General features: G+C 30.5%; 3 protein-coding genes across 3 annotated transcripts in view; 2 read left to right on the top strand and 1 right to left on the bottom strand.

Moving 5' to 3' along the window:
- LOC136984760 (uncharacterized) overlaps positions 1-2,542 on the top strand; it is a 50,322-nt gene extending 47,780 nt beyond the window's left edge. The window contains exons 15-16 of the mRNA XM_067281872.1: positions 1,895-2,059; positions 2,145-2,542. Coding sequence (XP_067137973.1) covers positions 1,895-2,059; positions 2,145-2,449 — 470 coding nt within the window. The 3' untranslated portion in view covers positions 2,450-2,542. The remainder of the gene's footprint in view (positions 1-1,894; positions 2,060-2,144) is intronic.
- LOC136984761 (transcription termination factor 4, mitochondrial) overlaps positions 1-7,625 on the bottom strand; it is a 62,354-nt gene extending 54,729 nt beyond the window's left edge. Inside the window, exon 1 of the mRNA XM_067281874.1 lies at positions 7,489-7,625. The gene's annotated coding sequence lies outside the window, so the exon portion shown is untranslated. The remainder of the gene's footprint in view (positions 1-7,488) is intronic.
- A 4,235-nt stretch (positions 7,626-11,860) lies between these two features.
- LOC136984762 (trypsin-like) lies at positions 11,861-13,525 on the top strand. The gene is made up of 6 exons (XM_067281876.1): positions 11,861-12,204; positions 12,272-12,357; positions 12,424-12,512; positions 12,586-12,848; positions 12,958-13,115; positions 13,194-13,525. Exons 1-6 carry the CDS (start codon positions 12,129-12,131, stop codon positions 13,350-13,352), a joined length of 831 nt encoding a protein of 276 aa, XP_067137977.1. The 5' UTR covers positions 11,861-12,128; the 3' UTR covers positions 13,353-13,525.
- Positions 13,526-14,005: the final 480 nt, after the last annotated feature.

The following is a 14,005-nucleotide window of genomic DNA, read 5'->3' as shown; positions in this document are numbered from 1 at the left end:
GAGTCAGTTGAACTGGTTGGGTAGAAGGTAGGAGCAATTCAGGTGCTAGCAAGCAAAAGGTCAAGTCTTCTGTTGATTACTGTGAATTGAATGCTTCGTAATATATCCAGATTTATATTAAACTTGTTTTTGAATTGGTGTTACAAAAATAATGTAGATTTATTAGTCTAATTTTAATTATAATTGTATCTATATACAGCAAAAATCCTACAATACTGCTTGTAAACAGTATGTATTTTTAGAATTTCAATCCATTTTGAGAAGTACCATATTTACTTGAATATAAGACGACCTTGCATATAGGACAAGGTGTGACTTTAAAGATAAAAATAAAGAAAATTAGTTTTATTAATACAATTCTAATTTTATTTCATTTAATCACAAGTAAAACATCAAATAAACATAAATGTACACATTGTCCCACAAAAATTACTAGTATTTTAAACTTTAACGAAAAATCTTGTAAAATCGACAATGTAATTTGTTCACGTAAAGCTGGACAATTGGGAACTTGTTTTTGCTAATTCTTAACAGTCGAATCCACTCTCCGTTGATTATACTTATGAGTTTCTCCGAATTCTGATTTCTGAATTCCACGTGAAAACAGATGATTAATGGATTAAAACTTATATCGTGCTCCCATGTGATTTTGGAATTTCAATCTGGAATTCAATTCAAAAGCTTTGCTTTTCTTATTGCTATTCATCTTTATTCCCGACAATATACAAGGATTCAAACAACCCAGATAAAATACTCATGCTTTTAAATACAAGAGGAAAAAAAGGACATCTTTGGCTGGTGTAGCAACATCTATCACGTACACCAGCCAAAGACGTCACAGCATTTTTGCTGTACTAAGAATAATAAACATGTTTTCTCACCCTGTTCGTGTCCTTCCTTTCTTGTGTTTTGTGTCGTCACTACCACTCCAGGAAAGCATTTCCGACCGTGCATTGCTATGTGATTTCCCATGTCTAGGTGTACTCTATCTCTCCTGAAAGTTTGTAATAGCTGTACTGATACACCCTGTATATTTAATACAAATGGTAAATCCTACCAGCATTCTAGCTCATTTTGGATGAATATCATATACACTATGCAATTTAGGTATATATTTTAACTTTAACATAACCAGTAGAAAAAAATACGTATAAAACTTTGAATCAGACAATTAATTACTGCACAAATATGGGATTTCCACTACACATTTTACATCCAGTTGCATGTTAGAATATGCCCTCGCCTGAAGTCAACATTCTACATGGACTCTCCTAATTCAAATTTGTCTGGGCCCCTTAAGGCTATAACATACCACTAAATACAATAAATAAAATATAGTTAATTGAAAATATAATTTTATAATGGTATCATCATCTATCAGAGAATGAACTTGTAAAAGCTTGTTAGAAGTATGCACAGACATGTCTTAGTAATTAAAAGCTTCTCAATTATTTATTAATCGTTTGTATGTCTTCAAACATATCTAATGAACATTAAATACGTTCATTGATTACATGTAAAAGCTTTAATGAGTTTCACTTCTGTATTTTTTTCTTTCTTCTCACTTAAATAGTTTCTTGTAGTTTAAAAAAAGAAAATGTTTATTTACTTTGCAGTTTCTCATCCACAAGATGTAGAATAATGATAGTATCTTGATTCTGTCAAAAGTTTTGAATTTGTTATGAAATGTCTTCAAAACGATGTATTATTTATTACTTTTGGTATTACTTTTCAAAATGGATTCAATTACTCAAAAAACATGTTTACCTGAAGTGTTGTAGGGCTTTTGCACCAAATTGTATATATGTAACTGCTTTTATTTATTATATAGATCAATAAAATTAAATTCATAAATAAAATAAAATAAAATTTAATTTATTTTATCTATGGTTAGGTGCACTGTTTCCCATAAGAAAAGGAATGCAAAGTGAAAACAGCATTGACATTGTTTTTGCCACTTTCTGGTTTTATCCTGCTCATACACAAGCTCTTCTTCCGGAAGATATTGAATGTATTAAAAACCGTTTAGCTCAAGAAAAAGAACGATTTCATCATCAAAGTAAGATTTTAATATAATATATTCAAAATTTTTATAATAATTTTCATATTATAACAATACTGAAATTATTTTAAAAATATTTAAGGTGATTATTATGGGATGGACCATGATGAATATGAAGCTGCAATCAGAACCGAATGTCTTCGAAAAAATAATCACTATGTGGATGCAAATAAATCCGTTTACGATAACTTTGAAGATTACGATCCCTTTGACCGTCGCATGGGTCAAATGACCGTTTACAGACTACGAATCTCTTGCCATTGCCTAAAACAAAATTTAACCTCAGATGCAAAATGCGCAAAAATTCTTCCATATGCACAACAAGGTTGGACAGCTTACATGGGAATGCATGGTAATTGTCTGTTTAACCCACATCAGTTTACATAAATTTTGAAAAAGAATCATATGTATAGAATACCATAAATGTTGCCTTCAAGTATGGATGATGATTTATTTTAAAATAAAAATGATGCAAGAATATTGATTTGTACAAAACAATTAATTTGACTTTTATCTCAGAACAGAAAAATATTTGTAGTAAAATGAAATAATAATTTAATTTTAAAATTCATCGTTTTAAAGTGAAATTCAAAGCATAGAATGTCAAAAGGGTAATTATGATAAACAGATCTTCCAACAATTTAAGAATTTAAGAATTGAAGAATTAGCTAAAAGAAAAATTTGCTAAATATTTTTTGAAAAAACTCATAGACAAATTATATAAATTTTCTAGAATAGTAAATATTCTCGATGAAATTCACTTAGCAGATAAAAAACACGAGTGGCTTATTCTGTAATATACAAAAATTTAATAAGACAACCATTTAAATATTAGCAGTTTAATAATTTAGACTTTGGTCAAAAATAATAAAAATCTGTTAACATATCAAGCGGAAAAAAATTAATTGATATTAGGTTTTTTGTATGTTCATTTTTAAAAACCGGCACAAAATTTTGTCACATTTTTTAATTAGAAAATATTTTATTAACCAGTTATATATATATATATGTCAAAAGAATATTTACTTATATTTATTTTTAGCATTTTATTTACATACAGTAATATATACATACTGTTTATTAATTACTTAAAAGAGTGTTAAAAAGTGCATTGAAAAGAAAAATGTAAATGCAAAGAATTAAAGATTGTGAAAATAAATTTATTTCAAAAGTACAAAAACTTGCTATTTATCTTTTAACAAAGTTTTTACAAAATATAAAATTTGTAATACAAAAACTGTAAAAAAGAAATTTGCTCTAATATGTGTGATAAAATTATTATTTTTAATGATGATTATCTAATAATTAATAAAAATTTGTCAATTTTATTATGTTTAAACAGATTAAAATTCTGGATTTGATTATTTTTTTCTAAATAATAAAATCTTAATCTACCCAAGATATACAAAGGTGTATATTTATGTATTAACTTAATAGATTTGACTTATTTCATGTATGGCAAACTGTTGAGGACAATCAACATATTTTCTTATATTTTCATTAATTAAAGAAATATATGTTTATTTCATTATTTAAATACGACGTATTAATATAGATTCGATATTTGGGCTATTTTTTATTTCCAGATGACATCTTCAATTTAGTGTCACATTTTCTAGGTTTCATCTAAGCCAATTATGCCCAAACCACATCCCCAAGACCAAATCGCGCAGTAAACAAATTTGACGCATCACTTATAAATTATTGCACCTATTTTTTGTATGTGAAATATTTGAAATATTTATGGTCTGCCTAATATTTACCTATGACTTATGTGCAATTTGACTGACCAATCAAAGAATTTGGGCACCATTGATCTAAATCAGTGGTTCTCAATTTTTTTTACCCATGGACTCCTTTCCTCTTGACTTTTTTTTGTGGATCTCCCAAAGACATTGCACAGAAAAAAAAAACCTTATATTTTTCACTAAAAAAAAAAAAAAGGAAAATGTTCAGAAATGTCACTGTTAAGTGAGATGATACTGATGGTATAAGATTCTCCTAACAAACCCCAGCTTTATAATCTCTGACCTTTGTCAATAAGATATATATGTCATATATGTACACTAAGAGAGCCTTTTATTAAATGTTTGTCAACATGGACATTAATCATTAATAGGACAATTATACTGGTGTTAAGCATTTACACAAGAATGAGGAAATGCTTAACACCAGTATAATTGTCCTATTAATGATTAATGTCCATGTTGACAAATATTTAATAAATTAAATAAGGACAGTAAGGCAATAATAATTACTAAGAGAGCCTCTTTTAGCAAGCCCATTATGGATTCAGCCAGGCACACAATGAGACCTGGTGGTGGCCAGGCCCAGACATATCTGGACGGACCACCCCCAAAAAATTCCCAGGGATTTATTGACCTGTCTGGATTCAAACCTGGGACCCCAGAGCAGTAGGTTGCCACCTTGACCACTCGGCCACGAGGGATAGGGTGATAAAGGAGTACGGTCGGACTTAATGACAATTTTACTCGTTATTAGCATTTACAATATTTTATAAAACCCACGTCTACCCTCAAAATTAAGCTTTTTGCCATTTTATAATAGTTAATATAAAAAGATTTAAAATAAAATATCATAACAGATGGCACCACCAAATGTTGCAGGGAAAGTTAAGCAACTGGTTGCTTGATTTTTTGCTTTCAAACCAAATAGTATGTGTATGTAAAGGGAGCACGAACTGTAGATTATAACTGCATTATGTATCTTTTACAAATTTCTATACTACATGTGAAAAAAACGATAAGATTGCTATTGTATATTCGAATAATTCGGTAGCGGAAGGAGTGTCGAAACCAGGTCAGTTTCCAATCAGCCAGATTATATAGGCATTGGCACATGCGGTTTACAGAGCACCAACCTCACCCGGTTTAGCTGGTAGAAGCGACACACGCATAAAGAGTCCTACTTTATATCCCGGAGCGGTTGTGGGCTGTTAGCCACCTGCCTGTCAACTTCCAAGCAGCCAGATTATAGGCATTGGCGCATGCACTTTACAGAGCACCAACATCACCGGTTTAGCTGGTAGAAGCGACACACGCATAAAGAGTCCGACTTTATATCCCGGAGTGGTTGTGGGCTGTTTATTATTATTTATTTATTTTAAGGTGCAAATGCACATACCCTGGCCCCGCTTTATAGCATTACCAGGGTTGTGGGCTGTTAGCCGCCTGCTAGATATTCGGCCACCCTCGCCCGATTATGTGAATCACGAGCAGACTAGATCAACGGCAGACAACCCCCGGCCCGTGGGCCAGCTACTGCTGGCGAAAAGTTTCTATCCGGCCCGCGAGATCTTTAATAGATTATTAAATTGGAAAAATAACTAATTAATAGTTATTTTTCCAATTCTTTGTAATTTTCGAAAACGATAAGAGAAATAAATGTAGTAATTAACTTTTTATTTATTTATTTCATATTTGCAGACTAAAAAAATTACGAGTCACAAGAAGGCGTCAATTAACTACTACGGCACACGGAAAAAAAAAACGTAAAATTTATTCTGGCCCACGTTATAAAAAAAGGTTGCCCACCGTAGACTAGATTTATAACTTAACCCAACCAATAGGAATTTACTGACGTGTTTTTATGATAGTTCTGTATAGTTGACAGGAGTTTTAAAAAAATCCATTAAAATATTTGATACATTTATTCCGCGTTTATTCTGCTCTCCCATCTTATATTACTTACGGATTTCAATGTTAAACCAGTGATATTACCGGTGATTTAGTATGTCCCATCTGTAAGGGGATGCAGAAAAAACGTGTACAATTCTAGTACAGTGATAAAAAATTAACTGTTACTTTGGTTGCATCATTTACAACCAAATTTAATGAATGAGACGTACAATGGTACAAAAAAAGCTCTAGAATTTATTTTCCTTAAATTTACAATTTATGTATCGGTTGTCATAAAAATTTCTTTCCACTTCTTTCCCAAGACTACAGATATTCGAGTACAAAGTAACCGGTTTCGACTTATTTCTATTTAAGAAGTAGTTAAATAATTAAACGACTAGGGAATTAGAAACATAAATAAAACCCCGATGAAAGAGCCGAGATTTTACTTCAACCAATCTCTTGCCGAGTACAGTGGGGTCTGATCTCTTCGTAATATTAGATGTAATAAAGACAGAAATTTCTCCAGTTCAATGACCGAAAAGTTGTAAATTTTGGAAATTTCCGTGAACACTCGATCCTAGAACGAATTAGTTAGAAAACAAACGACGGACAATCTGTTATGTTTAACATATTTAGATTTTTACAGCTATGGTGAGAAACGTTTAAAATCTACAACAACCCTGTCACGTCCTTTGATATATACTAGTGACACGACAAAAGAGGCATTTGACATTGACCGGTATCGGCACCCTCGGGATTTGGCACGGACACACCTACCTGGACCGTCTCTGATTCCATTCATTAGCCACTCGTAGGGAGCTACAGTATTTCACTAAGTGGATTGTTTTAAGATTTAAAAAGTAAAGAATATTTTGTTATTTTTATGTACGTTTCTTCGCAAAGTTATATTTAATAATAAGTTTCATTAAAAGTATATTCATACAATTGAAGAATTTTTTGTACTAGGTATGTATATTCGTAACACATTTTGTTTTACCAAGTAAGTTTTTCTGATAATTTTAATTTTAGTCCTTATATCGTGGCTAGTGATTCAAAAATTTATTTAAAAAAAGTTTTGGCTCGAGACCATATAATGAAAAAGAAAACATTATTAAAAGAGAAAGACCAATGCCTAAATTAAATATAAATACGTCAACAAAAAATTTCGACATTTTGACGATAAAATTTATGACGAATGACGATTCTTTCGTAAAATTGAAGCAATTTGGAAATCAAAGAGGAATAGAATTTAACATTGGTAGACAATATAGAATAAATATTGAAAATTATAACGAGATAATTACGATTAATAGATATAACTAAATTGATAGATGTTATATGTTTTTTCTCAAAGCGCGAATTGGCATTTAGAGGGCGTAGAGAATTTATTGAATCTAATAACGGAGGTAATTATATTGAATTTTTTTATTTATTAAGTACGTCAGATAATCTATTAAAAATACATTTAAAGAAGTATACGGTTTTTACTGGCTTATCGAACAAACGAATACGAACGGGCCCTGACGCGCAATTAATTGATTGCCCCTGAAAGTCGGCTTCTTACAGAAACAGCTTTCCTATCATCAAATGTCACGGCACGCCACTGGTATATATATATATATCCTTAATAACGTACAAATATTTTATATGTGTATCACTTGTTAAATGTGATACACACAAATCCCAAGTATTACGTCATTCGTTTATGGGGAAGTGGCATTCATTTGTAACTGCCTGGATTTTAAGATCTTTCTTACTTTCTAAAGAAATCGGACACGAACTTACCCTGTCGCTTCATTTTACTTTTTTACGGCTGTTATGTATACATAAGAAAGCAAAGTATAATCGTGGAAATTCGAATTCTACCGCCTACCTACTAACAGACGACATTTCTTATTTCCTCTTCTACGCATGTCTAATTTCCCGAGATTCCACGGGCGAATTAAGATCGTCTTATCGGTTGTCTTGACAACAAGAAAATACATTCAAAATTGTAAGCGTTGGCGAATTTATTGTAGCCCAATATATTTATTGCTTTAAGATAAATTAATTTAAGAAATTTATTAAAACTTGAAATGAATAAATCTAAAAAAAAAAATGAGCAAAGAATAAATCCCAAATTTTCATAATTAGAAATAACACGTTCTTGATCTAATGAACAATTTGGCGGCCTGATGGTCGAGAGGTCAAGGTAGCAGCCTCCCGCTCTGGTGGACCCGAAATCGAATCCGGACGGGTCGAAAAATCCCCAGGAATTTTTCGGGAGTGGTCCGTCCGGAAATGTCGGGCTCCATCTCTCACTACCCGGCCGCCCCACTGTGGGCCTGGCCGAATCCATGATGGGCTTGCTAAAAGAGACCCTCTTACAAGGGAACTGTCGGAATGTCATCTAATAGATTTTAATAAAATTTAGTTAATAATTACGTTAAAAGTATACAAACTCTATGACAAATTTCTAGTATTCACTAACCGTGTTAATCAGAGTTATTAGCAATCAAATGTCGTACTATTTTATAGTACTTAAACACAAATATGCAAATTTTTAAAAGTGAAAGGGTCGCGGAGGAAGACGGCGATATTACATTTATGAATGAATTCTAGTTTTCGAAAATGGGAGAATTAAATGTAAATATTCAAAACATTATAGCAGAATTTAAACGTTTATATGATAATGTTTGGCCTACAGAAAATATTTGTAGGCCTAATATTTCAGACGTTGATAAACAGGTAGCCAAACTGCTTTTTAATGCATTTAGCGATATTTTAAGTAGTTATGTAAGTAGAGATGACGAAGAGTTTTGTCAGATGGAAAATAATAATTTGATTATAGATAGGCCTATTTCAGATAATAAAATAACACGTCTGCTTCTAGAGAAAGAAACTGATAACGCAGACACTGACTGTGAATCGGGATATTCAGATGATGAAAAATTCGATAAGAATATAATCTCAACAAAACGAAAAGAAGAAATTCTTAACTTGCATAAGAAACACCCAAAATGGAAATTACACACATTACAGCGGAAAGGAGCTAAAGAATTAAAACGTTTTAGTGATTTATATAAATGGGAAAAACAATTTAAATCTCGAAAGCATAGAATTGAAACGTTAAAAATCATTAAAGAACATACTAAACAAATGTTTGACGAAGCTCGAGGCAGCTATAAAATTGTTAAAGGAAATCAATTAAAAATGTGGGCATTACAGAAATTTCTTCAACTGAATAGTTCAATTAAGTTTACCGCTAGTGATTCTTGGGTTGCAAAATTTAAAAAAGAATATAGATTAGTATCTCGAAAGATTACAAAACTTGTAAATAAAACAGAAATAGTGAACGAAAAGGATATATTAGTAAAAGCTGCGCAATTTCAAACAACAGTAAAAAATTTATTGCCGTCTTATTCACGTAACTTCATATTCAATACGGATCAGTGTGGTTTTTCATACGAAATGATTTCACCAAGAACACTTTCATATAAAGGAGAAAAAAACACTATTGGATTTGCACATTCTCCAAGTAATAAAGTAACGCATTCCTACACTGTTCAATATTTAATTAATGCTAACGGACAAGTTGTAGGTAATGTATTTATTTGCTTACAAGAGGGTCATGGAACCTTTGGACGTAGAGTTCAAGCGTCGCTGTTCAATGCCCCAAACATAACTGTTACAGCTAGCTCATCTGGCAAATTATCTACAGCAATTATTACAAACTATGTAAAAGACGTATTATCTCCAAATATAACAGAAAACTCTTTATTAATAATTGGCTCGTGGAGTGGACAAACAAATATTAATATTTATAATACAGTATTTCAAACATCTACAAATCAAAATTCATGCGAAATATTAATTATTCCACGAAAGTGTACGTCTATATGCCAACCTTTAGATGTCGGATTTCATAGACAATTAAAACTTTTAGCTAAAGAAATTTTAAATGCTATACAATTATTCTGTAACGATTCTTCGATGAAATTGTTTTGGACAACTAGAAATGGCATTATAAAATTACATTCGATTCTTCATCATCAATTATCTGCGCCAATATTTAATAATTTGATTAAACATGCATGGTTCGCTTCTGGACTCATAAATGAAAAGTGTCAATTCTTAAATGTAAAACAAGTTTGTTTTTCTTTTTTAAACACTGACAGTTTAAATTGTGTCGAGAGTAATTGCGAAAATCTTCGATTTGTTAAATGTGCACGATGCCAACAGATTCTTTGTTTATTTTGCTTTGTTGAAAAATATCATGTAAATAGTTGTCCATCTAATAATTTGTGAATATAATAACTTTTAAATATATCTATTAAAATGTATTTATTTATTACGTTTCGATTGTTTTCTTTATATTTATTCTATCAATACTTTTATATTAAATTTCATTGTTAAACTAGTATATATATCTAATCTTTTATAATATTTATTTGAGTTATTTCTTCTTCTACTCTGTAAATGTAATACAGTAATACCTCTGTTTTCGTAGTGTTTAATACTAAAAAAATTAAGAAATTAATATAAAATGAGTATAAAAAACTAATACAATGGTCTCCGAAACAGAATCACCATCTAACTGTTTTTGATTGATCGAAATTAATAATAACTGTTCGGCCTCTTCAATTGTTTGCGGTCTCTGTTTCATTAGCACATTTACGCCTTTCGCTACATTAGCCTCCTTTTTGCTTCCTTTTTCGCCACAACGAAACTTATCGTGGATGATGACTTCCCGAAAAGTACAGTACATGCGACCGATTTCAGCAATTTTAATGCCAGTCACGTATTTTTTAATGATTTCCTTCAACTCGATCGTGTTCCTGGCTTTGTTCGAAGGGCTACTGGCTCTGAAAACTTTCTTTGGTCCCACGATGGAACTAAAAAGAATGGAAGCAATGAGAATTGTTTGGCTAGACGCGCGGAGTAATGCTCGTACAGCAAAAAACACCGCCACGAGGACTTGTGAGCAGAAAAATGCGTTGGTCGCTCTTTGTTTTCGCAAAATTAGCAACGAGATCATGTGGCACGCCGACGAAATCCGAGGCAAATTTTTTGCAAAAAATCGACGAAAACCAAAGTCAACGAAAATCGAGGTATTACTGTATCTTCCTCCGCGACCCTTTCACTACTAAAAATTTTCATATTTGTGTTAAACTACTATAAAATAGTACGACATTTGATTGCTATTAATCCTGATTAACACTTTTAGTAAACATTACAAATTTAATATAGAGTTTGTATACTTTTAACGTAATTAAACTAAATTTTATTAATTCTTCTCCCATTTTCGAAAATTCCAGAATTTATTCTAAATGTAATATCGCCGTCTTCCTCCGCGACCCTTTCACTTCTAAAAATTTGCATATTTGTGTTTAAGTACTATAAAATAGTACGACATTTGATTGCTAATAACTCTGATTAACACTTTTAGTGAATACTAGAAATTTGTCATAAAGTTTGTATACTTTCAACGTAATTATTAACTAAATTTTATTAAAATCTATTAGATGACACTCCGACAGTTCCCTTGTTAGTGCTCACAGGGCGAAAAGAATTAAAAATAAGAAAATGTCGTCACCTTGAAATTCGATTACAATATTGTTATCAATATAACCATACTTTTTTCAAGATGGCTCATATTTTGGCAAGCATAATTGATTATAAATTAATGAGAGCATTCTAACCGAAAATTTTCCGGTGTAAACTTTTATGTCTCCAAAAGAATCTCCATAATTTGGCAAAGACAAATTTTAGAGTATGGAGTGGTTTGCGGTGTAAAAGACGAATTGGATAGCGTCCAAAATTTGTCTTTGTCTTCTAATTATAAAGATTTTTTTAGCAAATTGTCCAGGTTATACAATTAGGCCTATCATTAAAAACTGATATATTCAAAATATTTAATATTGTCACAATTAAACCGAATATTTTGTCTAAATTAATTAGTATAATAAAAGTATAGTAGGTTGTTATTGAAGATTTGTTCGTAATGTTGAAATTATTTAATAAATTGTACTTTTAGAAGAACAGTAAACAGAAGTCATACATAAATAAATAGTAGAAAAAGGTTTTATTGCATCAACACAAATTTTAGTGATGTACTCTGAAACTGCATGGGAGCAATTCAATGCCAAAAAGTGTAGCATCCGGCATTGTAATGCCTTTATTTACCCTTATTTATAAAACAATGTAACCTTTCTACCTTTGTTTTTCTATAAATGATTTATATTATCATTTTTATATATTCAAAATAGGTCATATTTATGTAGAAATCGTCTTTTACAATAGGATAACCCACTTTCAATGATAATTTACTGTTGTATATCTCCGGTTTTTAATTAAATAAATTCATATTTTCGTTATATCTCCATATACTTTCATACAAAATTTTATAAAGAATAGTCGCAAAAGTATCGTTTTCTAAATCTAAAATGGTCGGATTGCTTCAAATTACTATTATTGCCGAATTTTTTCTGTTGAGTTTCAGTACAAAACGTCTTGATTTCGGTAAGTAAAATTCTACTTTATGAAATAATTTAAATTTAAATTGTAATTGTAATAGATTACATTACAGGGAATGCGAATTACAGTGAAGAATTCGTAGTAAAAGAGAGAATTATTAGAGGCCATAATGCGAATGAAGGAGAGGTGCCTTGGATGGTAACAAACTAAAATTTTCATCTAGTGAATAGTTTCCGATATCTCTTAAAGTTGTACTTATTTCAGGCAAAGATTTTCATATACGACAGATTTATCTGTGGAGGATCCATTATTGCTGAGAAGTGGATTATCAGTGCGGCTCATTGTTTTTTAATGTATGTTAACACACCAGAATAATAAATCTCGGTGAATAATAACTCTGGTTATAAATTAATTATTTTCTTGTAGTTCGTCTGTACCTTATATTTACTTTGTACGAATTGGAAGCCGCTATGTTTACAGTGGAAACTTGGTTCGTATGAACTTGAAGAAAATATACATTCATCCAAACTTTGGCGATCCTTACATTTTCAGCAATGACATCGCTTTGCTGAAAGTTAATAACAGCATTAATTACAATGACTTTATTCGATTTATCTACTTGAATAAACAACTTATCGAACTGAACGATGAAATAGCTACTGTCGCTGGATGGGGTACATTAAATGAAAGTAATTATATAAAAAATTTAATATTTTTATATTATGAACATATTTACTGTGGTTACTGTGGTTAATATTGATGAATAAATCATACACAACTTTACTTTTTATATTTTAGGATATAGTATTTATCCGCGAGTATTACAAGTTGTAGATCTACCCATCATCGACAATCGAATGTGTGAAGATTGGTTTAATTATAGAGGAATCGATTTGAAAATCGAGGATAGTCAACTCTGTGCCGGTTTTAAAGACGGAGGAAAAGATTCTTGTCAGGTAATTTGGATAAAGTTTATTGTTAAAGTATTTTTTTTTTTTTTTACTTCTTTTCCAATTGTTTGTTATTATTTAAAGGGTGATTCTGGAGGACCTTTCTATCTCAAAGAGAATAATAATAGTGGTGTACTTATCGGAATCGTATCTAATGGTCTCGGATGTGCTCGACCTTATGCACCAGGCATATATACTCGAATTAGTTCTTACATACTCTGGATTGAAAAAATTATAAAATAGAATGTTTAAACTTTATTAGCAAGAAGTTTAGAGGATATATTTTAGTTCTGTTGGCAAAAGGGTATCGAATGGCTTAAATCTCGATTGCTTGTTAATCGGTAACACAAATTTATTAAATCTCTATTTATTTCATAGAAGTAATTCATAAGGTTAATAACACCGTTATATTTAATTATAAAAATCTACACATTTACTGAATAAAGTTAAAAAAAAAAAAAAAAAAATAGGGAATTACAACTTCTTGGAAAAATATAGGCCTAATGGAAACTGTTGACGAAGAATGCAGATTAAGAATTATTCTTTTACTTCCGTCATTATTAATGATTCTAATAAAAATAAAATATTAAAATAAGTTAAAAATTAAATAAATAATATAAAATAAGTTATGTAAAGTTTACTTATTTATTATTTGTTTATTTTAATTTAATTAATCTAAATTATTAATACGAATTTTCAGAAAAACTAAATACATAAACAATTTACTAATTTATATAATAAAGTTCAATCTTAAATTAGTTAGTTCATTTACAATTTTATCGAGATATAATTTCGTTTTAAGATAAATTATATTTAACAATATTTGATGACTAGATAGGATTTTTGTTGATGCTGGTAAATTCAATTGAACTAAACTTAATATCTTTAATAACTAT

This window comes from Centruroides vittatus, unplaced genomic scaffold, assembly GCF_030686945.1.
Source record: "Centruroides vittatus isolate TY-2023 unplaced genomic scaffold, ASM3068694v2 contig_927, whole genome shotgun sequence".
NCBI classification, from domain to species: Eukaryota; Metazoa; Arthropoda; class Arachnida; order Scorpiones; family Buthidae; genus Centruroides; species Centruroides vittatus.
This window is presented reverse-complemented; position numbering and strand designations above follow the sequence as displayed.